General features: G+C 38.1%; 2 protein-coding genes across 3 annotated transcripts; one reads left to right on the top strand and one right to left on the bottom strand.

Annotated features, from left to right (window-relative positions):
• Window positions 1-1,318: 1,318 nt before the first annotated feature.
• Window positions 1,319-9,143, top strand: LOC136751208 (RNA-binding protein with serine-rich domain 1). 2 transcript variants are annotated; one of them, XM_066706632.1, is made up of 7 exons: window positions 1,319-1,508; window positions 5,523-5,594; window positions 5,944-6,102; window positions 6,429-6,484; window positions 7,087-7,182; window positions 7,267-7,359; window positions 7,804-9,143. In XM_066706632.1, exons 2-7 carry the CDS (start codon window positions 5,525-5,527, stop codon window positions 7,852-7,854), a joined length of 525 nt encoding a protein of 174 aa, XP_066562729.1. In that variant the 5' UTR covers window positions 1,319-1,508; window positions 5,523-5,524; the 3' UTR covers window positions 7,855-9,143. The 2 variants fall into 2 exon arrangements, with proteins under 2 accessions (XP_066562729.1, XP_066562737.1); XM_066706640.1 differs by lacking the exon at window positions 7,267-7,359.
• A 1,148-nt stretch (window positions 9,144-10,291) lies between these two features.
• Window positions 10,292-16,364, bottom strand: rd3 (retinal degeneration 3, GUCY2D regulator). Its single transcript, XM_066706620.1, has 3 exons — window positions 16,155-16,364; window positions 12,981-13,293; window positions 10,292-11,427 (listed from the first exon to the last, which is right to left on the bottom strand). Exons 2-3 carry the CDS (start codon window positions 13,268-13,270, stop codon window positions 11,130-11,132), a joined length of 588 nt encoding a protein of 195 aa, XP_066562717.1. The 5' UTR covers window positions 13,271-13,293; window positions 16,155-16,364; the 3' UTR covers window positions 10,292-11,129.
• Window positions 16,365-26,717: the final 10,353 nt, after the last annotated feature.

The following is a 26,717-nucleotide window of genomic DNA, read 5'->3' as shown; positions in this document are numbered from 1 at the left end:
TGGCAGATGAAATTCAATGTGGACGTGCAAGGTATTACATGCAGGTAACAAAAATGTCCCTATAATTACATTATGGGAGGAATAGAACTAGATGAAGTATCGCATGAGAAAGACCTAGGAGTCTACGAGGACTCCTCACTTTCTCCATCCAAACAATGTGGGGAAGCAATAAAAAAGAAAGTCTACTCTGAGAGACTGAGGGAACTGAACCTTTTCACCCTGGAACAGAGGAGACTATGTGGGGACTTGATTCAAGTCTTCAAAATCATGAAAGGCATTGACCAAATCAAACCAGAGGAGCTTTTCCAGATCAGCAGGGACACACGGACCCGGGGACACAAATGGAAATTGGGCTTCAAGGCATTCAAGACGGAAAACAGGAGACGCTTCTTCACACAAACTCCCCAGCGATGTGGTTGAAGTTGAAAATTTGGGAACATTTAAAATCAGACTGGATAGGATCCTTGGATCACTCAGTTATTAATGGACACCAAACGAGCACGATGGGTCGAATAGCCTCCTCTCATTTGTAAGCTTTCTTATGTTCATTATGTTCTTATCCCCTCCTGCTATGTGGACTTGCTGTATTATATTTGACACAGATTATGACTGTGATTAAGATGTAAACTGATAGACTAGAATAGGCCATTAACAGTAAAATAAAAATAAAATCAAAAGCAGAGTATATGCATCATAATTAACTATTTATTTTTTAAAAAATAGACAGCATAAATCCTGCAAATGAATGGTTGTAGAGTTTTGGGTTTGGCTAAATGGGTTTAGCTTAAAACGACACTGGGCGAGTGAAATTCAGTTTCTTATGTTTCCAGTTCTCTAATATAACTTATTTTTGGTGGGGCTACTGATTAGAAACAGAAGCAAAAATTATGAATATTTGACAGAGGGAGTTGAGGGTTGAGACATTATTAAATAAGGAGATGGCAGTGCAGAGTGGCAAGACAAAAAAAAAAGAAACTGAAGCTACACAACAACATAACTTTTAAGTACTGTAACAGCATGCAGAATTACTTACTTTTTATATTAGCCTACAAGGGGCAACTACTATTATACCATATATATAACACAAGCGTATATTGGGCAACAAGTACTATCACATGCATACCATATTTTCAGATAATTTAAAATCTAGTTACATTTTATTTTTCTCCATTGCAATGTTTGCCCACTGATAATAATAACCAAAACACGAATAATTGCTTATATTAATTACAACACTGTGTGAGTCTGAAACCCTCCATATTAAAATCCCTAGGGGCATCGACTTGATGTCTGTGCTGTTCCTTTAAGGCGCGGTGCATTGTGGGATCGGCAAATGGCTGTGTCCAGTCGTGTATGCGGATGTGTAGTTTGTGTTCATCTTTATTTTTGGATGTTATTGTTGACCAGGGACCAGTTAATCGTCATATAAAATCAATGCACTCCCACATAAACAATAACGTAAAATATCTTACACCAAAGTCTACAGTTTATATGGTGTGCTCGTATAGGTAAGTAATGAAACCAAACTTGTCACCCCATCTAGTGAAGGAACCGGGGGAGCATGTAAACAGATTACTGCTTACATACCTTAACAGTGTGCATGTGTGTGTGGATATATATATATATATATATATATATATATATATATATATACAAACATACATACATACGTGTCCATTCTTCAATTGTGTTCAGAAGGAAAGTTTAGCTTAAAATAACAGGGAGGCATAAGTGCTGTATTCCCTATGGAAAACACAGCATGTGCAGATACGCAGGAGTGTATTTAGAAATTGAATATCGGTTAAGTGATGTGTCCTGCGCTGGCTAACCTGTATATTTCTGCATTGTGTTGTGTAGTGTTGTCTCAATGGGGGACAGAACACAGTGCACAGCCCATTGGGGGTTATTTTATTTTATTGGGACTGCAGAGTATGGATAAAACAGAAAAACCATCAGCTTTCACGTATTTCTGCTCCTCTACTCCCTCCTCTCAGCCAAAGGAAAAACAGACTGAGCGTGTTTTCACAATCCACATTTTCCCAGGTTACAGATTAAACCTATAGGCGTGTGTTCATTTCAAGACAAAATCCACTCTGCAATATAAAGACTGTATATGTACTTGTAATCGTTATTACCAATAACACAAAAAATAAATAATAATGCCTCTGCGACTGTAGAAGAATAATACATGAACAATACAAGCCATACAACTAATGAAACGCAAAGCTTGCGGGTAATACAAAACGACAGATTGGCTTGCTCTTCTATTTTTAGATCATCAGCGATCACAAACGCACACAATAGGAGCAATGTGAAGTAAAACATACATTTAAAATAGCTGTATGGTTCCTCCATTTTAACCAATGTAATTGCAACCGGCAGAAAGGAAATAGTTAAATAATAAACGGTTCAAACTATTTCCCTTTTAACTTATTAACAAGGGAGTTCAACATACCTGCAGAGTATGGTGGAGATGAGGAATCACTGCTGCTTGTGTCTTTTGCTCAAGTAAGATCTAGCCTGCTTATTAAAGTCTGCATACTGTTACCGTCTGTCTGGGAAGAGGTGGCAGCACCTGTACAGGTTGAGGAAAAGCTGAGCAGAAGAGCCAGCTGCTTCCAAATCTGTGGATGTGGTTGTTTGAGCATGAACAGCAACGTGCTTTACTGCTACAAGGTTTGTAGGTTTGGCTGTGGTTTGCGCCCTCTTTTCCTTCCGATTCTCATCCAGCCGCTCTTGAACTTCACTAGCTGTCCATTTTTCAGCTGATTTGAACTTGAACACTCCTGCAAGAGATGGATCCGGACAGTGTTTGACAAACATCATCGTGACTTCACGATTGGGATCTTCAATGTTGTGGCCCTCCCTCCACAGGCACTCATCTATTACCTTATTCAGACGAATGCAGTAATCGATCCCACTTTCTTCTGACATTGGCAGTGTGTTATAAAAGTCAGCCAAGGGCATGGATGAGTATGTCAGTCCACTAAAATGTTGCTTTAAGATGTCAGAGAGCAACTTGGGGTTCTGGACGGGGTTCAAAGAAGGATTGCGGCACAATTTAATTTTTACAATGTCCCTAGCTTTTCACATCAGCCTAGCTGGAATTTCCTGTGACTGTTCCTGTACAGCGAACCTCCTTCTCCTCAGATACAAATCCATAAGCTCCTCCTATTCATGAATTGAGTACTTATCAGAATTATCAGAACCGTCCCCCCTAAAAAATAGGGGTTCCTTGACATCAGATTGCATTATCAACTTAACACCAGATAGATTTAAGTCAGTAGCTTGTTGATTTTTCCTTGCACCCTGTGAAAATGTGCCCCATTTAATCTCATGTTTGGCTGTGTTCCAAGACTGCCAGTTGATGTTATGTTCAGACAAGTCCTGAATGACCCTATTGTGGCTGATTACAGTAGTCATTGATCACAGATCTCAAAAAGGCAGCGGACATTGCTCAGCAGCATGCCTGCAAAGAACAACAGCCAACAGACGAGAGAGCATAATAAGAAGACCAGAGGAACCTTCTTTGACAAGGGGGATAGGGTACTTCTAGCAAACAAGTGAGAAAGAGGTAGAAGGAAGTTGGCAGACAAGTGGGAACTGACAGAAATGTGCAGACTCATATTTACAAAATCACAGGCGATGCTGGAAATACAAGGTAGTGCACAGAAATCTACTGCTAGGGGTAAACTTCCTGCCACTTGAAAAACCTAGAGAAGATCCATCGTCTGGAACAAACACCGAAAGAGAGATTGATTCAGTATGTGATTTTGTGATCTCATCAGCACTTTGGAAAGCAAAGCTCCAGAACATCGCACACACTCTTGGATTCTACATGGATCAGGAGGTAGAAGGGATAAAAACATCCCAGAATGCAGAAAGTGACTTAGCTCTGATGTCTGAAGAGCCCTCTTCATCTTCCCAAATTATTGCTGAGTCACATTGCAGAAGTGTGCCAGATAGACCTGACAGTCCCCAGCAGTTTACCTTTGACAAAGTAACTTTGGTCGCCTGTGACAGTTTATCAGTTGTTTCTGACCCAGTCCTAGGTGTACCTGCCAATTCTAGACCAAACTTGCCTAGAGAGGAACGAGAAATTGTCAGTGGCCAAGTTAGAACACGAGCAGGTAGAGTAGTGAAATCTGTGAACCGCCTGATTCAGAGCATGGTTCGTAGACCTTTCACAAAGGGAATAGAGTTCAATCAGTAGACCATCGCAGTAATTACAGGATATTTGAAAGTTAAATAAAAAGCTTAATGGTTGTTTTGGGTGCTGCCCGATGAAAATTTAATTTTTTTCTTTTGCTTAACCATTTAATAAAATAAAAAAATGTGAGGTTTGGGGACAAAGTAAAAGAGAGGCTAAGTGTTGTGTGGTGTATCCAGCACCACATTATTCTAGAAGGGATTGAGGCCTGATCAGCCTCCAGCACCTTTGAATCTGTGAAGCAGATAGCTTTAAGCTGAGTTTAAAGTCTAGGTCTTTTTGTAAACTTGTGCCTAGTTTGTGTATAATGTAGACTTATCTTTGTCCTGGGTAAATTCTTGCTCTTTGTTTTTCACTGTTCAGATTGGGAACAGGGTTATGGTGTAATTCAGGAGGGGTGAATGTAACAGGAATGATAATATATTTGTGTATGTACACCAAAATCCTGAACCCTGTCATTTGTATAGCATTTTCCATGTCTGGTTTTCTGGAAGATTGTACAGCCTGCAGTTTGTTTTGGGTTAATATTGTCTTTGCTTTGGTGCCTTTTGATCACGTCATGACTTTGCTTCCCTCAATCTGTTTTTCCTTTAGCTGAGAGGAAGGGAATAGAGGAGCAGAAATACGTGAAAGCTGATATTTTTTAATTTGTTAAACCAATCGGCTGTGCACTGTCTCCGGTCCCTCATTGATCAACGTGACTGGAAAGTTTCACTACACAGCACAGTGCAGAAGTATACAAGGGTTAGCCAGCACAGGACAGATCGGGATAGTGCAAGAGCGTGCCGGCTACACATGCACATCTGAAAGTTGTTTTCTCTGCTAAAATCACTGAATATATATGGAATCGTCCTTTAGCATAATCATAGTTTAGTTATAGTGACAGAGGGAATGCATTTTATTGATGTTTATATTAGCAAATTAATCAAATAATGTCATCATGAATTCACTGTAGAAGGCATCAGTTTCGTTAGATAAACCAATGACATCACTGGTGTGAAGGATGCTCTTACACTGGAAGAGGGGGTGAATTGTGTTTATTCTACAACATCGGCCACTTAACTCACACTAGATACTCAATATCATTGTTGTTTTCTCATATTTCTCCATTGTTACTTTATTGTGTGAAAATGTGAATTGAAAGACATGGGGAGTTCAATAATTATAGCTCCTTGTGTTTTTATTATTATTTGTATTATTATATTGCATTGCCATTCTCTGCGATTTGTATCTGAGCCTGTAAAACCTGCAGGGGAACAAACAATAAATCATCCCTGATGCTTTTTTTTTCTTTTTCTTTTTTTCTTTCCAGATATGGATTCTCAAGAAAAGGGAAGAAATAAGTCCACTTCTTCAGTGGAGGAGAGAGGTGCCCGGAGCAGAGGTCAGGACTTCCCATCATCCTTCATTTCTCTAGAATGAAAATCAGCCTGTAGACAAATGTTTCACAATATTTCTTCTTTTTTTTTTTTTTTTTTTTTTTTTTTTTTTTTTTTTTTTTTTTTATACCCTATCACTTGTACCCTATTGCACAGTTTAATATACTGGTAGGAGGCACTTTCTACTACTTCTCAGTGAAAACACAATAGGGTGTACTTTTTAATGTTGTGATTCATGGCTAGGTCTATTTTTGATTTAGTCTCAGCCCAGGACTGAATAAAGACGGGACGGGGATGCTCACATTAGGGTAACATTGTTTTCCACCATGTTTTCCTTATTCATTTTTGCAAAAGGAAAGGAAAAGAAGAAGCGGATACGCAGTCCCAGCAGGTCCTCCTCGAGATCTTCCTCTAGCTCTTCGACATCTTCGTCATCGTCCTCTTCTTCATCTGTGTCCTCCTCCTCCTCGCGCAGTAGAAGCCGCTCGGGCAGCTCCAGCAGCAGCAGCAGTGGTGAGCGTCCAAATGTCAGCACAGAGGAGCCAGAACCTCAGCCGACTCTGTTTCTGTTTGAAGTGTTGTGCTGATGACTAAAATCAATTACCTCCTAATTAACCCTGCAAATAGAAATGGTGGTAAAATCAAGTATGAAATCAGAGTAATTTCACTCGTTACCATCATGCTGCAAAGGTCTGGGAATGTAACTATGTATCATTTCAAATCTTCCAAAGTGAAGGAAAGTCAAAACAGGTAGTGAGAGAGTAGAGTTCTTTAGTCCAAGCCATTCAAGAGGTGACACAGAAATACTAATGCACAGCGGTGTTTTATTGGTCTTACAGGTTCCCGTGGCAAGTCCAAGGCCAGGAAAAGAAAGAAGGAAAAACAACATAAAAAGGTATATCTTGATCACTCTTTTTTTTTTATATATATATATATATATATATATATATATGTCAATATTACATTTCATTATACTATTATTTATTTGCAATATAAGAGGCTCCAAACAACAAACTCTTAGGCCCAGAAACTTTAAATTTGATCTTGCATCCATCTGCAAATTAATTTACCTGCCTCCCTGCTGGACTTGTTCATTGTTTACTTGGTGTGAAAGCAGAGCTTGAGGTTGATATTTTAATATGCCTGCAATGTCTGACAAGCTCCATCACAGCTCCCCAAAAAGCAATTTTTCATGGGATTAGTTGTCTCAAGGGCTGTAGCATTTCCTTGGTAATAAGATGACCAAAACACAATGCTCCTCATATTTTGGCACAAGATTTATTCATGTTTTTCTTCACATCTTGATATAGTTGCTGTATAGTTTAGTGGTATTAATGTGTACTGATAATCCAGAAACTTTGTCTTTATGTATTGTTTTTTCTTCTGCTTATAAAAGTAACAGCGACAGTAAACAGAGATTAGAACTGGAATTAGAAGTCTCTAGAGAACGGAGTTGAAAGGGAAGATGTTAATGTGTGGCATGTCTTACACAAACAGAAAGTAAAAAAAGATAAGAAGTACAAGAAGAAGAAAGACAAGAAACTGAAACGCGAGGAGACGGAGAGTTCGTCTGGACCAGTTCAGATCTCAAAGGTATGGGTTATTGATTCCTAATCAGTGAGTTCATGCATCAGAAGACTGTCCTTTATTGACGGATTTGTTTTTTTGATCTCTCAGTTTTTGAAGGATAAGAAGAAAAGAGACAAGTACAGCATGATTTCAGGGAAGAGGATTAAAATGAAAGTGAAAAAGACTAAGAAGGACAAACAGGTGAATTGTTAATTATTTTATTTAATGGTAATTGAACTGGGCAAAGTATTTCGATAGAAACACTTAATGCAATTAATATTATTTGCAGTCCAAGAGTAGGAAGAACATGTATTACGTGTATATCTTTTTGGATCTCATTTCAAGTAGTTTGTTTTTTTCTTTTCGAACAAATCAGATGTATAGCATTTTACCATTGATGGGCATGATGCTTTAAAGTCAGTGTTCATGTTGAAAGAGCTCAGTATGATTTATTATGAAGTGTCACTGGTGTGTGCTGATTTTTCAATTTAAGCATTTAATACAAGTTACATCACTTTGAAGTATACATTTTCTTTAATAATTCAGACTGTGTTACCTGGTCCTCCAAAAACAGCCCATGATAGATCAGGCAGTGCTGATGTGGTTTTATCTCTGACCTCTGCTTCCTGTTTCTGTTTTCTCTAGAGAGACAAAAACCGCGCCGAGCTGTTGGAATTCCTCAATTCTGCCTTTTGACTCGAGGAACATTATGAAGTAGTTTTTTTTTCCTTCACATTTTCCACGTTTCAGGAGTCCCACTGTGACAAGCTAGAAAACAAACTCAGGGAACTTTTAAAAACCTGTTTGCCCACCTGAACTATTGACCTGCGTTTTATTTAAATTTTCCCAGATGTTTTTGTTTTTAGTTACCCCACACCAAGACAGAAAAAGAGAAAATAATGGAAATATCATAATCATAATATAAGTATACCCCAAAAAAAAAAAAATGTTTCTTCATTTTTTTCACCCCATTTTACAATTGTCTGGCCAATTACCAATTTTTGCTGAATACTTTGGTGATAAATTAGGCTTGGCAACAATTGGGCCAAGCAGATTATTAAAGAAGAAGTAAAGCAGAGTGTGTGTAAGCTATTCAATGTGCAGCCCTGCCCTTTAATTTAGTTATATCAATTAGTTGCAATTAACAGGTACTGAACCCCTTCACCAAAGCCAGTCTTTGTTTTTTCTTCTTCTACAAAGAGATCTTATTAATATTCTTAAAATATATCCTTATAATAATCAATATATAATATTGAAAGTACCACAATATGGGATTATGTATCGACACTGCAGTTTACTGTGCTGTGCAAATGTCAAATGTTTTTTTATTTTTATTTTCACAGCTATAGTGGAAGAAAAAAGTACAAATGTTGTGAGCGTTATTTAATTGTCAATTATTTCCCCTTTTTTCTTTTAGGTTGATTTCCTTTATGCAGAATTGTTGACCAACTAAATTAAATAAGCTTCATGATTGGATTTGTCTAGGGTTGTTTGCCTTAGAATAGATTTTTGGTCGATTGTGTATTTGAGCTTGGACATAACACCCTTGATTGTTTTAGATGTCTTACTTTCCTCTCTTCATATTGAACGATTCATACAGTAAACCCTAACTGTCCACCTAAGTCCTGACTTTCAAACCTTTAACTTAAAAAAAGATTTATAGTAGCTGTGCTTTTTTATTATGTTTGTGTGATTTATTTCAGTTATAATTATTAGTCCTCCCTCCTCAGTATTGGGTTGCTACTTTTTTCATTTTGGACTTTAATTTCACTCGCAGTCAATCCTGAACCTAAAGGACTAAAGCTTAATAATTTTAAAAATATATGAAATCTTAAAATACATGTGTACAAAAGAACTCTGCTCCCTATATATGACTGTACTTTTTATATTTTTATGCTATAAGAGCAGCTGATGTCAAGATTCTTGGTTCTGATTCAGTCACTGACTTGCCATGTGTTTACTTGAGCAATTAAACCTCAAGCTCATACTGTGTGTCAGTTAACCCTTATTTTCTGTTGTGAAAAGAAGTGATGGTCCTGCAAGCGGCTTCATTGGAACCTGGTGAGTTTGAAATAACTGGGGTCTTGGAAGTCAATCTGTGATAAAAGACAATCAACAGATGCCACATGGGGTCAGGAAGGGAAACATAAATTCACTTCCAGTATTGAACAAACGGTCCATTAGTATTATTGTTAGGGAAAGGCGAAAACAAGTGTTTAAGGTAAATGGCCATCAGAGGAAAGCGACAGGGAGTGTGCCTCCTGATTTCTCTGCTGTCGAACCATATCATTATTAAACGCTCACATTATCCACCAGGAAGTGCTGGACTACAAAGGAAATATGCTGCCCACGGCAGAACTGTGGTTCCTGACTGACAGAGCGAGATACAGATTACTCTGAGCACCACTGCCACTAATTCATTACAATTACTGCAAGTCATCTCATTAATGTCCTGTGGTGTAAGAACCTTTTCAATACAAAATATCTGCATTGTAATCATGCACAATCTCATGAGAAGGGCATGTGTTTTTATGATTATAATTTCAGTTTAAAGGGCCATTTCAAGAGTAGACAACCCTGATTGTGGTCTATTATTTTAATATGACATTTGTTGGTCATGGAATTTCCCGTGCCAAGTGGGAATCATTTAAAATACAGAAATGGAAAATAATTTTAAGCATTTTTTGTTTTAATAAATTAATATATTCTGAGTCTTAAACTAAAGCAGTGTATTTATTTGGTTGTCGTCATCCCCCCCACCCCATGATCTGTTTTTAAATAGCAGTCTATCTATCTATCTCGTCTGTTTTTGACGGGGGTTGTAGGTTGTTTACCTCTGTAGAAATGTGTCTTTGATGCTGGATTCAGCAGGTTTCTAATTTACTTCTAAAAGGGTATTTCTAGCAAGATCCTCTTCAAGTGTCTTCAGTTAACATTCAACGGCTTTGTCATCAGACTCCCGAGAAATGGGTGTCAGAGGGCGAAATGAGATTCAAACATGAAGAGCTCAACCTGTCACGCTGGACAGACTTTAAAGCTCAAGTCGAGCCCGACTGTGCTTATCGATGTGTTCATTCATACGCTACCGAGACTAATGGCAGCAATCTGAATTCTACTGCACCAGCAGGGATCATGAGTGGAAATGCCTTTTTTATTCTTCCAGATAGATCAGGGCACAGTAGCCATGTTGACATACAGCAGCTCACACAGAGGAAATCAGTATCTTTCATGGCAAAGTCCTTATTTTTCTGCTACGTTGACCGGTGCAGAACTGATTTTAAGACTGCATTCAACAGGCATTTGAATTTAAGAATCATGAACTTTATTCGTGACGTGCTCTACTAGGATCTGCCCAGTGTTTCTTTTGAAAAGCAGTTCATCTGGAGCATGGTCGTACAGAATAGATTTTTAAAGGAACACATATTGCATAACATTTTTGTTGATTTCCTTTAGAATAATACTGAAACATAAAGCATCGTATGACACAGACAGGTTTGTCAAGATTTTGGAAAGAATATGTATTTGTACATGTGAAAAGTAAAATCCAGTACTGCAGTACAAAATATGGTGTTGATTGCTCTTGGAAATTTATTTTGTTTGTGTGTGTGTGTGGTGTGGGGGGGGGAGCCAAAAGTAACACATCCTGTAATTTCTTTTTTAAGATTTGCAGAAACCACATGCATTCATCTTGTAGTGTGGTACTGCTGTGGGGTTTAGGAAAAGCATAGTAAAAGCAATACCAAGACAGACAGGTAGCATACATTTTAAGGTACCTGTGTAAAATATAATCTAATAAATATTTATAAGTTAAAAAGGTTAAAAAAACCTGACTGGTAAACCCTGGGAGATAGAAGTTGAAAAGCTGTTCGTGGTACCTGCTGCCAGCCAGAGTTTTTTGTTCTGTTTTGCTGTAATAACCGAGTCTTTTCCTACTGGGCTCCACTGACATGCTCACAGGTCCTGCCACTCAGTCAGATCTCTTTCTTGTGTCTGAACTCTGGCAAGCTCCACACTCGTTTGCTGCGCTCGCCATTCCTCTCCACGTCCTCGGAGACGGTTTTGATGTCACTGCCGAAGGGGTATATCCTGACGCGGGATTTGAAGGTCATCAGTGACAGGCTCATGGCCCGCTGGTTGTTCCACTGCCGGGAGAGCCTCTTGGCCTCCTCTTCCTCCTTCATCTTATCCAAGGCCTCCAGGAGGACAGAGCGAAAGATCTGAGACACCTCCTGCACCTCGGGTTCATACTCTGTGACCAGCTGCCTGAACCTGAAACACAGTGTTGATCATGGTTAGGAACTCTCTGTTTTTCTCATGGTTTTTGTGAGCGCACTGTGGGAATAAGCAGCCCCAGGTGACCATGGAGTGGGTTTGGCCTGCTTTTAGCACGAGTGTTTCTGAAGAATAATATTTTGTTAAAGATATTATTCTGGTATTTTTTGTATTTTATTTTTTAAATACTTGTTTCCCTTTCTGTGTGTGCATTTCCCTGTGGCTCCCTGTGTAGTTCTGTCTGTGTGGCAGCTCTCTGGATTGTGTGTAGTGGGCGTTCCTTCACTTTGTTCAGGCTCAGCTGTCTCCTTCTCTGTATTTGTAAATATCGATTAAGAGTAGGCTAGAGCTTCCTCCTCCAGGGTTATGATTCTGAGCAGTCATTTCTTATTTAATGAAGTCAGTTCCATGTACTGCCCCATAAGCATCTCTACTTCTCTAGGGTGCCCACTTTCACAGCTAAAATTGTATGTATTCATAACACCAGAACATTAAAACCTACAACAGCACAGTAAATAATGATATGCTCTAGAAAAACTGCTATGAGAGTCCTTTTTTTTTCTTCAAATTAAATCCACACTTTTGTACACAACCCACATGTATAATCATTCCTGTGACTCATAAGTATTATCCAACACCACCACAGGCAGCAGCTCCAAGTTTTAATCCCCTCGTGGTAAACCCTGCCCACCATCGCAGGCCAGCAGTGAAGCCCTTTACTTTAGTTTTGTACCTTAACACTGAGACTTGAACGGAATGTGTATAACATGAGATTCAACACAAACCCAAAGGTGTTGTAGGCATGGCCACCAAAACGCTTTATAACTTAAATATGTCCAGAACATTAATTGCATTGAATCATAAAATGCAAATGTATATATTAAATGAATGAATGAATGAGTGGCGTTTGGGTTATTGTTCATATTACTGCTTCGGAAATATACATCCCGCTGGCATGTTAATACACACGCATTGCTCCAACGTAACTCAGCATTAGTCTCTCAAGCAACTGTTTATCAGCTTTTTCTGCTCCCCGGTGCAAAGCTGGTTTAGGCTGCTTGGCAGTTCATTCTGAGAGCATTGCCAACGAAAGCTACTTATTTTCTATGAGAACCAGATAACTTTATCTGAGCCTTTAAATGGATGACTCATGCTGTGTGTGCTTGTCTTTCTTTCACTCATCTAGTGACTTTCTCAATTGTCTGTGCCAGAAACACACAGACATGTTTTAAACAGTTTGTGGTGTTGTATGAAGTAGTTTGCAAACTGGCTGAACTGGCTGATGACAGTAAGGAAGAACGGCACACGTCAACCCTAGTCAACTATTACTCCTACCATTGTCTAACTAAACACCAAGTGGAGTAGAAAATATGATTTCAGACTCAAAGGAATTGCTCATCCTCAAATATGCCTTTTCTGCCCTGTTGCCAATACAGTGTAGTGCTGTAGATGCCATCAGTAACTAGTTGTGAATGGGTCAAGCCATGGACCAGCAGCTGCAGAGGAAGCGAGGTGTTCTCCCTCAAACTCAGCCACCACTGACAGGTCACCTGAGAATCACGGCCCCACAGTAGGAGGGGTGGATCTTGGTACAGACGTCCTCCAGCTCCAGCCGCTCCCCCTGGGCGATGTCGTAAGTGTTCTTGGGGTAGCTGACCAGCCAGCTGTAGTCCACCCCACTCTTGATCTTGCGGTACTCGTTGTCTCGCTCTCGCTGCAGCTTCTCGGCCTCCTTCATCTGCCAGCTGAGCTCCAGCATCAGGGTGTCGGTCACCATGTCTGTGGGGCTGCGCTGCGCGTGCCGAGGATACGGCTCGTTCCACCTGAACCATGAGGCCATGGCCGCTGTCCTGGGCTGCTGTCCTGTCGGGAGAGACATACTTTTACATTAATACTCACAACACGCACTGTAGGATCACTTCAACAACAAAAATGTCACTACTTTATATTCCCAATCTAACTTTTAATATGGATCAAACACTATCATGCATAGTTTCATAGCACTGTGGATCAAAGGTCCATTATTATGGTATAGATTACTACTGAAGCTTATTAGCACCACAGAGAAAAAAATAATAATTGCATTAATACAAGATAATATTGCGTTATTTGGCAATAATTATTTTGTTTATATGGAATAAGATGGCTTTGAGATTCAGATCATTCTATAGGAGGATCAAGAATGCATGATATATAAAAATGGTATAAAGAATATATATTAAATGGTTAAATATGCTTCAAACATCATTTTTATAATTATATTTGTAATCCTCACTGTGCATATTCCTACAATCTACGTACTACAAAAGTTTGAAAATAACACAATATGATCTCGTATTAACAAAATAATGTTTTTTTTTTCTTTTTTGTGGCACTAATAGCTTCTGTGGATTACAACAATGTGCTAAATTGTTGTTCTCTACTAATGATTGTCATATGGCTATATATATATATATATATATATATATATATGTGTGTGTGTATTAGCAGCACATTCAAATTAGAATAGAAAGTAGATACATTAAAGTAAATGCAGTAAAACAATACATTATTTTGTATCATTATTGAATAACTATATTGCGATAGGATTACATTTTGTGTATGTATGCTGTAACTTGTGTGTCTTGGAACTACACTGGATCACAGTGTGTGATGAGGATCATGAAGCGTCCCTAAGAGACGCAATATCAATGGGATCAGTCTAAACCTGTCTAACAATAGGAATAATGAGAAGAAATTAGTTGATTAAATTATCTGAAGCCCATCCTCCAAAGGAGATAAGCTAGTAACCTTGAAGATAAAAGCAAATAAAAACAAGGTTGATGACAGTTATTTAATCCATTTATTTTTTTATTTAGTTAGTTTGTTGACATTCAATGACATTCAGTTTAGCATCCATTTACATCATGGCAGGTCATTAGATTAAATAATCTGACATCTTTCCAAGAGTAGAAATAGACCAGATATGACATAACAGTCCTGATCTTCAACAGTTTCCATAATAAGCACCAATCTGGCACCTCCTGGTGCATGCAACTGGTACGCAACACTACTTGTTGTGCAGCTAATTTCAGAGTGCAATGTAAGAAGCTGGACACTCCCCAAGCAGAGAAAGGGAACATCCTGATTAATGACATCCTTTCAACTCTAAATGAACCATTGAAGAGACTCAATTGACCGCCTACGAGATGTTGCCTTCAGTTTATTTGACTGTTTGTTTGCAAAATCCTTTTAATCGGTTGTGGGCTGCAAGTGACAAGCAGCTGCACTGACAGATCTGCTGTTGCTTCAGGTTTTAAAAGTTTGCTATTTTTTTTGTATCACTTGATCTATGACAGATACTTTGTTTTTTTGCATGTAAATAGAGCAACTGACAGCATTTGTATTGTTCCTATTTCAGTCAAATAAAATGAGTGAGGACTAAAGGGACACAAACAAGAGTATAAGCACCTGAGCAGGACGATGCACCAAGAGGTGTGGAACTGAAAACGAATGTGTTTTTCTTATTATCAACCATCTTCTTTGTAAAGCTAGAATATTTGTTTTACTTTATATATATATATATATATATATATATATATATATATATATATATATATATAATATTTCTAAATTACTCACTGCTATAAACCATTGGAGATGATTAACAAGAGACATGCTTGCTTATGAAGCACTGTCATAAAAGCAGTGACCTCCAGAGCTGTACACTGTCCGCGCTCTCATTGCAATAGAAAGGAATTCATTGCAATTCATAGCAATACTGCTGGTACTATAGCTTTTTAAAATAATAAGGGTAGTTGTGTTCTGCATATTTAGCTTAATTAAGTGGATCACAAAAAGCCTCAGTTAATTTCATTTTTAATGTTGCATATATATGTAAGTTTGTAAGTCTACTATGCAAAGAACACAGCTACTTCAAATGAGAGAAAATCAAATGTTCTGTATTTCTGTATCACTTTGAGATAAGCATGTATTAAAAGCATTAAATTATATTTTATTCCAAATGTGCCATTGCTGAACAGCAAATTAAATTAGAGAAAACTGCACACTTTTGGAATGTGATCCAGGGTTTTCGTATAGCACCAACCATATTTATCAATTTCACAGGAAGTCCTTTGTTTCCACTTGGATCTTCAAGTGCACAGACACCACTCCTGACAAATGCCTGGCTAATTAATATTAGTCTTTTCACTGTGCCTTTACAGACCATTACTTTATATGCATGAACAATTCATATGTATTTGCCTTATTTATACTCCTTCATGGTTCACTCAACTGAGAAAACACTGTTATCCCTAATACCAAATTAGTCATTCAGACAATGATGAATTACAGACACTATATCCCCTCTTCCCTGTATTTCACCATCCTGTACACTGAAAGTTCTCTTTCAGTTCACAAAAAAGGATATGAAGTGTTTATAAATTATACAAGAAGCATCATAATCTGCATCTTAGTAACAGATGGATGCTTTCATGTTCTTATTCTTTCCAGAAAAATCGTTACTACTCCAAATGGATTACAGACAACCCATTTGTATGTTTTTATTTTTATTTTATTTTACTGGCTGCAGAGACCATGGCATTTAAAAAAGTTTAAGCTTTGTATTTTAAATGCTAAGCACTGCTTATGTTCCACAATAATCTCCATTTTAATAAACTATATTAGTTATGCTTTCATCACTAGCAGATTTCTCCAACATTCTAGTTTCTGGTGTAACTTACCTGGTGATGTATCTTTGGGTCAGAAGAGAACTCTTTTCAGCGTGGCAGAAAGCTAAAACAGAGAAAGTGAATAAGCTGAACAAATGTATAATATTTGCTGAAGTGGTGTGCCTGCTGTTTCTTTTCCAGATCGCAGTCTCCCGGCACTTTCTTCAGCAAACTGGAGGTCTGCTTTGCCGATACTTGTTGCTTCAGTTTTAATGTGCTGTCAGGGGACCTGACTGGATCTCCGGCTGATTAAGCCTTCACTCCTTGATTGTGATTTGCAGTTGCCATAGCAATCAATCTAAGCCTATTTAGCCACAATAAGCTCTATCAGCAGAGAGAGAGAGGGGGAGAGAGGGAGGGAGGAATAGAGAGGGAGAGAGAGAGAGAGAGAGAGAGAGAGAGAGAGAGAGAGAGAGAGAGAGAGAGAGGAGCACAGAAGGGAAGATGGTTCAGTGTATTGATGATGCATGTTTTAGGTGAACTGGTGCTACATGCATTATTCTTTGCTACATTGTGGTTTCTATTGCACACACTTGGGGGGGGTCTACTGGCTGAAATCATATGCAGTGTTTACACCTCTCAGTCCTGTCAAAAAATGAATAGGCCAGCAGAACATCAGTGTAGGATTATATAAGTTTGCCTTAAATATGCTACCTTAACCATCCACATAGAGAGAGAGAGAGAGAGAGAGAGAGAGAGAGAGAGAGAGAGAGAGAGAGAGAGAGTGTGTGTGTGTGTGTGTGTGTGTGTGTTAATCTTATTTATTTATTTATTTATTTATTGGCAGATGCCCTTACCCAGGGCGACTTTGTACATATGTGTATAACAGATTGCGGTCCACGTTTTCTTTCTTTCACTATGTTCTCTCAGAACTTATTTACTCATATTCACTGTTCTTGTGTGTCCTTAGATACTTGTAATGCGTTGTACAACACAAACTTGCTTCCATGAAGACTGATAGAGACAAAGTATATCAAATGTGCCATGTGTTATATATGCTTTAAGACAAAGCTGAAGTGGACAGAAGGTCAGGAATGATCCTCTGCGATTAGGCAGCGCAGATGTCTACTCTAATCTTCAGCCTCAACACTGTCATCCATGGACACGGTCACAAGCCACAGGCAGCACACCACATGGCTACTCATCACTTATGGGTTATGTGACTCTTACTCATTAATAGACACCTCTCACTGGTGCAAAAAAACCTAAAGTGATACCGGGTCTGTGGAATAGTCTTGTTGAATAGATTGTACATGCAATACGCCACTTAACTTATTTCCCTCTGTTGGTTTGAATACTGTACATATTAAGTCATTTAATAAGAAATCCATTTAACACACATGACACATAAGCTCTGTAATTCTGAGCTTGCTTTGTGTTTCACAGTGACGTGACGTTTCGATTGTTGACTATCCTGTCCTGAGGAACCAGTTTAATGTGCTGTGTTTGCTTGAGTGCTTGCTTGTATTTTGTTCTTAGTTTTGTTTAGAGGTGAGAAACAATTGACATTTTTACACGGGTTAAATAACTAATGTTCAGGTCCAAATCATTTTTGGATATGTCGGCTATATGCATTCTTTGTGCTATTGATGTAAACATTATTATTATTATTATTATTATTATTATTATTATTTATTTCTTGGCAGACACCTTTATCCAGGGCGACTTACAAAATATAAGCGCAATACAAAGTGCAAAAGTACAGTTCAATACAAGGCATAAAACATTACAAATTCATATTTACATAATACAGTGCAATTCAAAGCAAAATACGTTTTACAAATTTCAATTTACACAAGTGAATACAATAAATTAGGTCTTACATCCTGGATAGTAAAAGCTGAGAGCAGACAAGATGTTAGGTCACAGTCAAGGGCCATGGGAAAGGGACCATAGGGGAAATCAAAACAACAATATGAGTACTAGTAACGCAAGAAGTATGATAAAGTGTTGTAAAGTACTATATTACAGGAGAGTAAGTGACAAAAGTACCATCTGAAAAGATGCGTCTTGAGTAAGCGCTAGAAGGAGGTCAAGGACTCTGCTGTTTTGACTTCGGTGGGAAGGTCGTTCCACCATTTAGGTACCAGGGATGAGAAGGAGCGGCTCTGGAGGAAGGAGAGTGGAGAGGAGGCAGAGGTAGTCTTCTGGCACTGGAGGAGCACAGTGGTCTGGAGGGGATGTATGGAGAGACGAGGGTCTCAAGGTAGCTTGGTGCAGTGTGTTCGAGACAGCAGTAGGTGAGGGTCATCATACATTTCAATGATGCATGCATAACAAGATTAATAACTCTACCTAACTCTACTCTAAAATTGTTAACCAGAACGTTACTATGCTGTAAATGCAAGATATTTTATTATGAGCACATTACAGATATTTTATGAGTGAGGGTGTTTGACATTAGAAAACAACAAGCAGGTGAGATGTTTCCTGACTTTTAATTTAAGCAACAATTAATAATCAAATCCATGTCTTTCATTAAAATGTGCAATATTGTTTGGAATTTAATTAGGACCCTTTTCTGATCATGTTTAAAAAAAGAGGGAAAAGCAGAACAACAAACAGCTACAATAATATACACCTTCAAAGCACCAACTATTAGGTCCCTTTCCTATTCAACACGTCAAGCAACCTGACTTCATGACAAATAAATAAATAAATCATGTCCATTACCCTTTTTCAATATAAAATAAAAGTAATACATGCCACTCCTACACATTTTTCATATTTGTATTATTTAGTGACATTCCATTAGTTGTGAGTGTCATTGAGAGGATGATTCATATGCAAACCTTCAATGAGTATCAGCAGACTTTATATGGATATCAGTGAAATATGTTTGTTGTATTAAAACCGATTATGATGCTTTCAACTCCAAGTATTTTTTTATCCCTCATGTAATTGTTTTTGTTTTAATACATGTATCTTCACAAACACTGTCTGTGCTAATCAACCAGCTGATTGCTGGAGAGATGCCAATCTGCCAGGTGTGATGGAGCTCTTAGGGCAGTACATTTAAATATGGGAAGTGGATTTTTGGAATCCAACCCTTATTTTTTACAGTGCTAATAAAAACTAAAATGAAAAAGCGTGGTTTGAGAAAGATTTTGCAATCTCTGCTGCAGAATGTGTTGCATATTTATGGAGCCATATACACAACACTTCAGCATACCCAGCAGAAACACCCACACACATTCAGGTCCCAGCCTGTGTTATCAATTTATTGTGGGTGGATTCCTCAGCCCATATGGTGACCCACACCAAACTGCTGTTTAGCTATATTGCTAGGAATAGTTTTATACTTACACTGTTAGTTTAATATTCATGAGCGTGGGATCTGGTTAGTAAATAGGAAGTTTGGAAAAGATCTGCAATATTGATTACATTCGATATGAACATGCAGTTTGCTTTTTCCTCTGCTTTTGATTTCTTCATTTGACTTCTCCATCTGGGCATAATCTTCTACCTGATTTGCCTAATTAGTCAGACACTTTATTTATCAAATGCATTGCATCATGGGCTGTCTGTGTTTTAGCTAGCAGTTGCAAAGATCAATTTGATGAGAGTGCTGTGGTTATGTATATATTCTTGAAAATCTTGCATTGAAGTCACTATTCTAGACTTTAAAAAAATAGTAATACTGAATCCTGTATTTTTGGTGTACTGCAATAAAGGTCCAGTTCTCCTGCAGGCTTTGCTTCCTTATTGATTGCCAAAATACTGTTCTGCTATGACAGTAGTAACTGTGTTTCATCCTTTAGTTGTTCATTTCTACAGAGATAGGAAAAATAACAAAAACACATTCAATATTCAGAGGACTGTTATTGATCTGAGATATGATGACTGTGACAGACTAATCATTTTTCCACTTTAAAAAGAAGCAGGATCGAGTAGGTAGGAAATCAGTAATGCCCAGTAATGGAGCTACCATAATGTGCTGCACTTTCTCCCCAGCATAAGAGCATGAAAACAGCCCTTATCGCCTGTGCTTCTCTATCAATCGATCAATAACAATCATAGTCAGGTTGCTTCCATTATCACGAGCACAATGCTGCTCTCTTTTTATCTGCCTTGCTAACACAGCACACTTGAAGTTTTTGAATCAGGACATTTTTATTTAATTTTTTAAGCTTTCGTTTCCTTTGGCGAGGAGCAGGACAGTGAGACAGAATGCTTGTTATTGTTTTGTTCTGTTATGGTGAAGGCCCATCTACTAACAAGATACTACACCATGTGACACAACTGGTGGTGTTTCACACAGACAATCAAGGATGATAGTGTTGGACCCACCTACCAAAAAAGTCTTCTATCCTGAGTCCCTCTGACCCTCATGGAGAACCCCTCAGGTCTTTATTATCACCTCCCTGAAAAATTCATTTAAAGGCAATGGATTAGTAGTTGTGAATGCATTACATAGAGATAGAAGGCCTAAGACATGCCACCTGACAGTGACAATGCATGTTCATCTCTGGAATCCACACACACACACACACTCACTCACACAAAAATAAATAATTCACATCTTCTTGTACGATTTTTAAAAATATATTACACATACATAAATATCAATGTAGTAAGATTTGTAGCCACTAGGTGGAGATCTTACATTACCGTTATTTTCTTAAAAAAATCACTTATTTTTATAGCTTTTTATATAAAAGGAAAGGGAAACGGTGTGTAGAAAGTATGCTAATATTTTATAGAGGATGATGCTGACATCACTCATTTAGCATTGATAATGCTTTGCTTTCTTGTTTTTGTGTTTGTTATTTTTGTGTATCTGCTTATGCATAAAATAGGACAGGTAATGACTAAGTGTTCTTGAATTATATTTTTGTAGATTTGTGTCTGAGTGCAATCCTGAAATGTGAAGACGCTTTGATATAGATGTCCCTGGTGTCTCAGTGGGGTAATCCTTACACAGAGAAAGGACAGTCCCTCAGTGGCAAGGTGGAAACATCTGTACATGATTGGTTCAAGAGGAGATGATGATAAAGCACAAGTAAATGTTTGTATTATTATTATTATTATTATTATTATTATTATTATTATTATATACACCGATCAGCCATAACATTATGACCACTGACAGGTGAAGTGAATAACACTGATAATCTCATTATCGTGGCACCTGTCAGTGGGTGGGATATATTAGGCAGCAAGTGAACATTTTGTCCTCAAAGTTGATGTGTTAGAAGCAGGAAAAATGGTCAAGCGTAAGGATCTGAGCGACTTTGACAAGGGCCAAACTGTGATGGCTAGACGACTGGGTCAGAGCATCTCCAAAACTGCAGCTCTTGTGAGGTGTTCCCGGTCTGCAGTGGTCAGTACCTATCAAAAGTGCTCCAAGGAAGGTAAAGCGTTGAACCGGCGACAGGGTCATGGGCGGCCAAGGCTCACTGATGCACATGGGGAGCGAAGGCTGGCCTGTGTGGTCCGATCCAACAGACGAGCTACTGTAGCTCAAATTGCTGTAAAAGTTAACATCTGTGGGATGTGCTGGACAAACAAGTCCGATCCATGGAGGCTCCACCTCGGACTTAAATGTCTTGGTGCCAGATACCACAGCACACCTTCAGAGGTCTAGTGGAGTCCATGCCTTCGACGGGTTAGAGCTGTTTTGGCAGCAAAAGGGGGACCTATACAATATTAGGCAGGTGGTCATAATGTTATGGCTGATCGGTGTAATATTGTTCCTTTACATCAATCAATTAATCTATCAATCCTTATTTAAAATAGTGCCCTACACTACACAAAACCAAGGAATTGCTACAGAGCGCTTTACAGAGAATGCATACATGAAGTATAAGTCAATGTATACATGAGTTACAGCAGTAGTGACATTTCACTACTTTTACAGATAATTCTTTAACTTTTGCATCAATTCACATTGACCCCCTTGTCCACTTAACCTGAAGCTGTTGCTCAGTAAAGTTGTGTGAGATCCTACATTATAGCCATCATTATTCTAGATATCTTTATATCAACAAATTGTTTTAATAGTCAGTTTAATAAGTTGAAAATGACCTTTGCACTATTTGCTTGTCCTTTACTTGCCAATGCTAAATGCACTGTCCCTGCTTTATGCTTTGTAAGTACAGGTCAGAGAAGTCTCAACAGAGAACTATTCCCTGAATCATGTGCATTATGCCACAGACCAGTCCTTATACATAGTCTCAAGCTTTGAATTTTTACAAGAGCCAAAGTAGAAGACTGGAGTCAGAGGCTCCCTGAATTAAATGCATTGTTCCAGGGTCTGTCCAGAACGCAACACACTCTGCATCTTCAATGACATCACAGCAGCCCCGCTCACAAGAAACAGTGCGTCCATCACATGCCCCACTTCGATCGCCTCAGCTGGTTCCAGGAAAAAAACTGCAACTCATAATTACAATGACACCACAGATGAGCTGAGGGATCGTGTCATCCAAGGATCAACAATATTTTCTTTATTTTTGGCTTCACCATAGAGAACACTCTATTATTACACTTAAAATAAATAATGATTCTGAGGTTACACATTTGAAGATTTGAAGATTGGCGTGATGCCTGAGAACACAGTACTGCTTGAAAATGTTTTTGGGATAGAGTACTAGGTAAATTGAGTGTGGTTGAGTTATAAAAATGAAAAATATACTCCTGCTACTTACTCCAGTGTTGCCACTTCCAATTACAAACGCTCTGTTGTTTTAGTCTAACAGATCTAGGAGAGTTTGAGAATGCTTTAGAAAAAATATAGATAAACAGGTAGATAGATAAATAGATAGATACATAGATAATATGGGTAGATGTGGGTATTTCTTTATTAGCCCACAATGCTAATAAGGCTTTCATGCCACTGTGGAACAGAATCAGTTCTCATGGCCGTGACGCATGAAAAGTGTGAGAACCTTTACCTCCCATTTCTGACAGGCTGTCCAGATTTCCCCCCCCTCTCAAGATGTAGCTCTGGCTCTGACCAATAAAAATAAAAAATGAGACTTGAAATTATGTTGTTTTTCTAACACATGCTTTAACAGTAATGATAATTAATGATTATTATGATGACATCATTTTAGGCCCTGCAATACCCTCTTTAATCAACCACAGTCAAAAGTAGATGAATATCAAGTAGTGTCTCATGACTTTAAGGAAGTGAGCTTAGTACAAATCACATGAATGCAGAGCAGATCTATAGATTTGCTGATGTTGAGCTTTTCATTGTTCTTTGGCCTGTGTCCTATTTAGACAGGGGGAATTGCAGAGTCTGTGAACTGTGATCACAGTCCAGGGTCTACGGTGGTACAATGGCACCTCCGCTTATTGACAGCCCTGCAGTTTGATAAGACATACTGGGATCCCTATTCAAACAGACTTATATAATTATCCATTCATTCATTCATTCATTTTCTAGGAACTTTTAAATGTTCTATGTATAGGAAAAAAACAAAAACATAATAATTATTAATAGTTATAAGATATGGTAGTTAATCATAGGCCACTCATAAATCCCAAGTGCTATCTGTGTCGACTTTAACGTCTAAATTTGTGACGTTTCTGGCTCGGTGCATTGTGATTCCCACTTTCTAGGACGACTCAGAACAGTGACGAGCAGGTTGTGAAATACAGTATTGGCAACCGATATTATCTTTTTCTGGCAGCAATGTATATCATTAAAATACAATACTGCACACAACAGTACTCAAAGTGTGGCTGTCATAACAATGCTCTCTAGCGACCAGCTCTCTTTTCACTCATCTCCCCGGGTACATTCTTCAGTGAGGTTGCATCACAGCGTTTTCACTGGGTTTAACTTGACATGTATATCCTGGAAGACTTCATTTTTTTCTTGGTTCTTCCAAGGCATCAATGGAATATTTACAATTCATTTGCTGACAGAGCATTGAATGATTTGAACAGTTTTAAGATATTTCAGTTATTGTTTGTCTCGAGTCAGGGATCTCAACTTCCAGGGAGACAGTGTTTTGGGGGGGTAAATAAATACATAAAATAAACTTCAGAAGTCTAAATCATCCACGCTTGAATTCTGTATCGGTGTCTGTATAGGTTTTATTTTTTCAATCAATAAGGTTCAAGCAACCAAATTCATACATCAAATACAATGCTTCCCAGCTGTGCTGTGTTATGCAGCTCAGAAAGGGTTTTTATCCAAAATCATCCAGTGACTTCACAATTTAAAGGAAATGCATGTCTATACTCATTACTTTCTGTTCTGTCATTCCTTCGGAAGTGTTCTGGTAAATGCTCAGTAATGACAGTAACAGTACAACCCCCCACCCCGCGTCCAAAAAATGAGAATGCCAGGATTAACCTTGAAAACATCAGGCGTGTGTTATCACCGTCTCTTTCGAATTTTCGGTTGCCCTGTAGTGGTGGGAATGGTGTTCATGATTCAAAAACTCACTGCTATATTTTGTTCTTGTTTTCCATTGTTATTTTTTTGGTTTCTGAATGCTCTGCTGCAGTGTAGCTGATAGTCTGATAGCTGATAGGTCTGTTCTCCGTGGATCACTCCAGCGCTCAGATCTCAGTAGGATTGTGGATATGGCAAACATTTCATCCTGACAAATGCATTCCCTTGTGTTGGGTGTGGATTTATTATCCCTCATTTACCACAAGTTTACCACATAACGCAATGCCTATTACATGTCGAATACTTGTCTATCTTGGAGCAGCACTGTGTTATTAATATGGATCGTATTTATTTCTCCTACATATAAACAAAAATGCAAGAGGGTAGAAGTTCACCATTTATGATTCACAGGTAGGGTAAGATGTTGATTTGGTTTAGGCCCCTGTCTTTTTTTACTGAACTCTCAGTGGACAACATCACTGACATTGCCTCCAGTCTGTATCGTCAAATCATGTGCTTTGAAACAAAACTCACACACATGTTATACGTCTGCACGGCAGCTACTCTTTCAAGTTGAACATGTACATTTAAATAATGCTATGCAAGGGCCTTTGTTGTTTAGCATCTACCTTTTAGAAATGCTAAATGAAGGCCTATTCTGGAGTCGACATCTGAAACAGGCGTGCCATATATTCTTAGAGAACAATAGGCAACTTTTCTAGGGGGGGTTCAAGGCCAGTGAGTACGTCTTTCCTGTTCTTCATTTCAGACATTTGATAGTCAGTTGTTATGGTCTTATCAGTTCAAACTGCCAAAGCAACACAGAACAATTACCGATTGTTATGTAAATTATGTTAAGTTTTTTTTTTTTTTTGTCAGGTCACAAATACTTTTTCAGAAAACAAATACAAAAAACTAGCCAATGAGAGGGGGATAAAATCAAGGTTTCATCTACTATTGACAAAACAAAATATAGATTACAAAACTGTTGTTGTCAAAAGGATTTTAAACTATAAAATTCAAAGGTGATTGGATTAAAGAAAATATTGTCGTAATGCCAGTGTCTCTAAAATGGTGCATTCTAAAGTGTCTAATGATTTTTGGGCAAAATCCGCATCATGTTTTGGATGTTTGGTGACAGTTGCAGCCTCAAGCTTTTGTCCTGCCTGCAGATTTAATTATTGAATTAAACAGCTCATTAAACCAAGTTAAACTGTCAAGAGAACTACAGTAAATCAATTCATATAAGTATTTGCATTACATGTGCTACATTTATTTCAAGAACAGATACACAAGTTCAGGAAAATGGGTTTGCAAATCTAGTCTCTGCACTTAGAGTGATATAGAAGCTAATTCTATACTAACATAGTCATTAATAAAATAAAAACATGTGTATGCTTTCTCCATTTTCAGTGCAGTGGTTTTGCCCTGAGCAGTATCCTATGAGTTTTGTCCATGGTGTGATTGTAGTAGACCTATTATATCGACATTGCACATTAAGTCATAAAACTGTTGGGTTGTATTAGCAAATAACACATGGCTTCAAGGATGTGATGAATAATTACGTTCAGAAAATAATGTTGGTTATTAAGCACTTACCATTGTACTCAAGACTGTGGGACTGTGACTTCATCAAGATGATGAAGATAAGTGAGACAGACACATTCTTAACTTCTTCTATCCCCTAAAGTTGAAACAATCAATAGTCTGTCAGAGGCCAAAGTAACACGATATAGTCAGGTGATCAGAGATTAGGAAAACAAATGTTATCAATATTTGATTATATTATTTAACCCCAGGCATTCCTATTCTGTACTTGTCACTGTCTATTCACAAGTATTCTCGGGGGTAGGGGGTGAGACGGTTAGATTGCTTAATCTTTCAAGTTAAAGCCTTCATTTTCACTGTGCAATACGGCTGGTATAACTTTATACTGGCATAAATGATTTCCATTCTTGGCATCCTATAAGTCCTTGTAACCTTGTAAAAACATATATTTTTTGTCCTGAAAATATGCAGATTTCCTAATAATAATAATAACAGTACGTGCAATGTTAAAGATAAATATAACAAGAAGGCTCACTTAAGGAAGTACAGAATGTTATTATGACCCGTATCTAGTTACCCATTTAGTGCAGCAGGCAAATTGTCCTTGTTAGGATTATGTTCCCCTCCACTTTAAAACAAACAAACAAATAAAAAAGCACATATTGAACACATAT

Source organism: Amia ocellicauda, chromosome 1, assembly GCF_036373705.1.
Source record: "Amia ocellicauda isolate fAmiCal2 chromosome 1, fAmiCal2.hap1, whole genome shotgun sequence".
In the NCBI taxonomy this organism is placed as follows: domain Eukaryota; kingdom Metazoa; phylum Chordata; class Actinopteri; order Amiiformes; family Amiidae; genus Amia; species Amia ocellicauda.
Note: the sequence above shows the minus strand (reverse complement) of the source record. Positions and strands in the feature narration are given on the sequence as shown.

What these genes read in the sequence shown, in the direction of transcription:
- rd3 (XM_066706620.1), bottom strand. Translation starts at nt 13,270, where the DNA reads ATGGCCTCATGGTTCAGGTGGAACGAGCCGTATCCTCGGCACGCGCAG. An exon ending in TGTGGGGCCGTGATTCTCAG is followed by an intron (nt 11,428 to 12,980) that starts GTGACCTGTCAG and finishes ACTGTGTTTCAG; the next exon opens with GTTCAGGCAGCTGGTCACAG.
- LOC136751208 (XM_066706632.1), top strand. Translation starts at nt 5,525, where the DNA reads ATGGATTCTCAAGAAAAGGGAAGAAATAAGTCCACTTCTTCAGTGGAG. An exon ending in CTCCAGCAGCAGCAGCAGTG is followed by an intron (nt 6,103 to 6,428) that starts GTGAGCGTCCAA and finishes TTGGTCTTACAG; the next exon opens with GTTCCCGTGGCAAGTCCAAG. An exon ending in AGACTAAGAAGGACAAACAG is followed by an intron (nt 7,360 to 7,803) that starts GTGAATTGTTAA and finishes TGTTTTCTCTAG; the next exon opens with AGAGACAAAAACCGCGCCGA.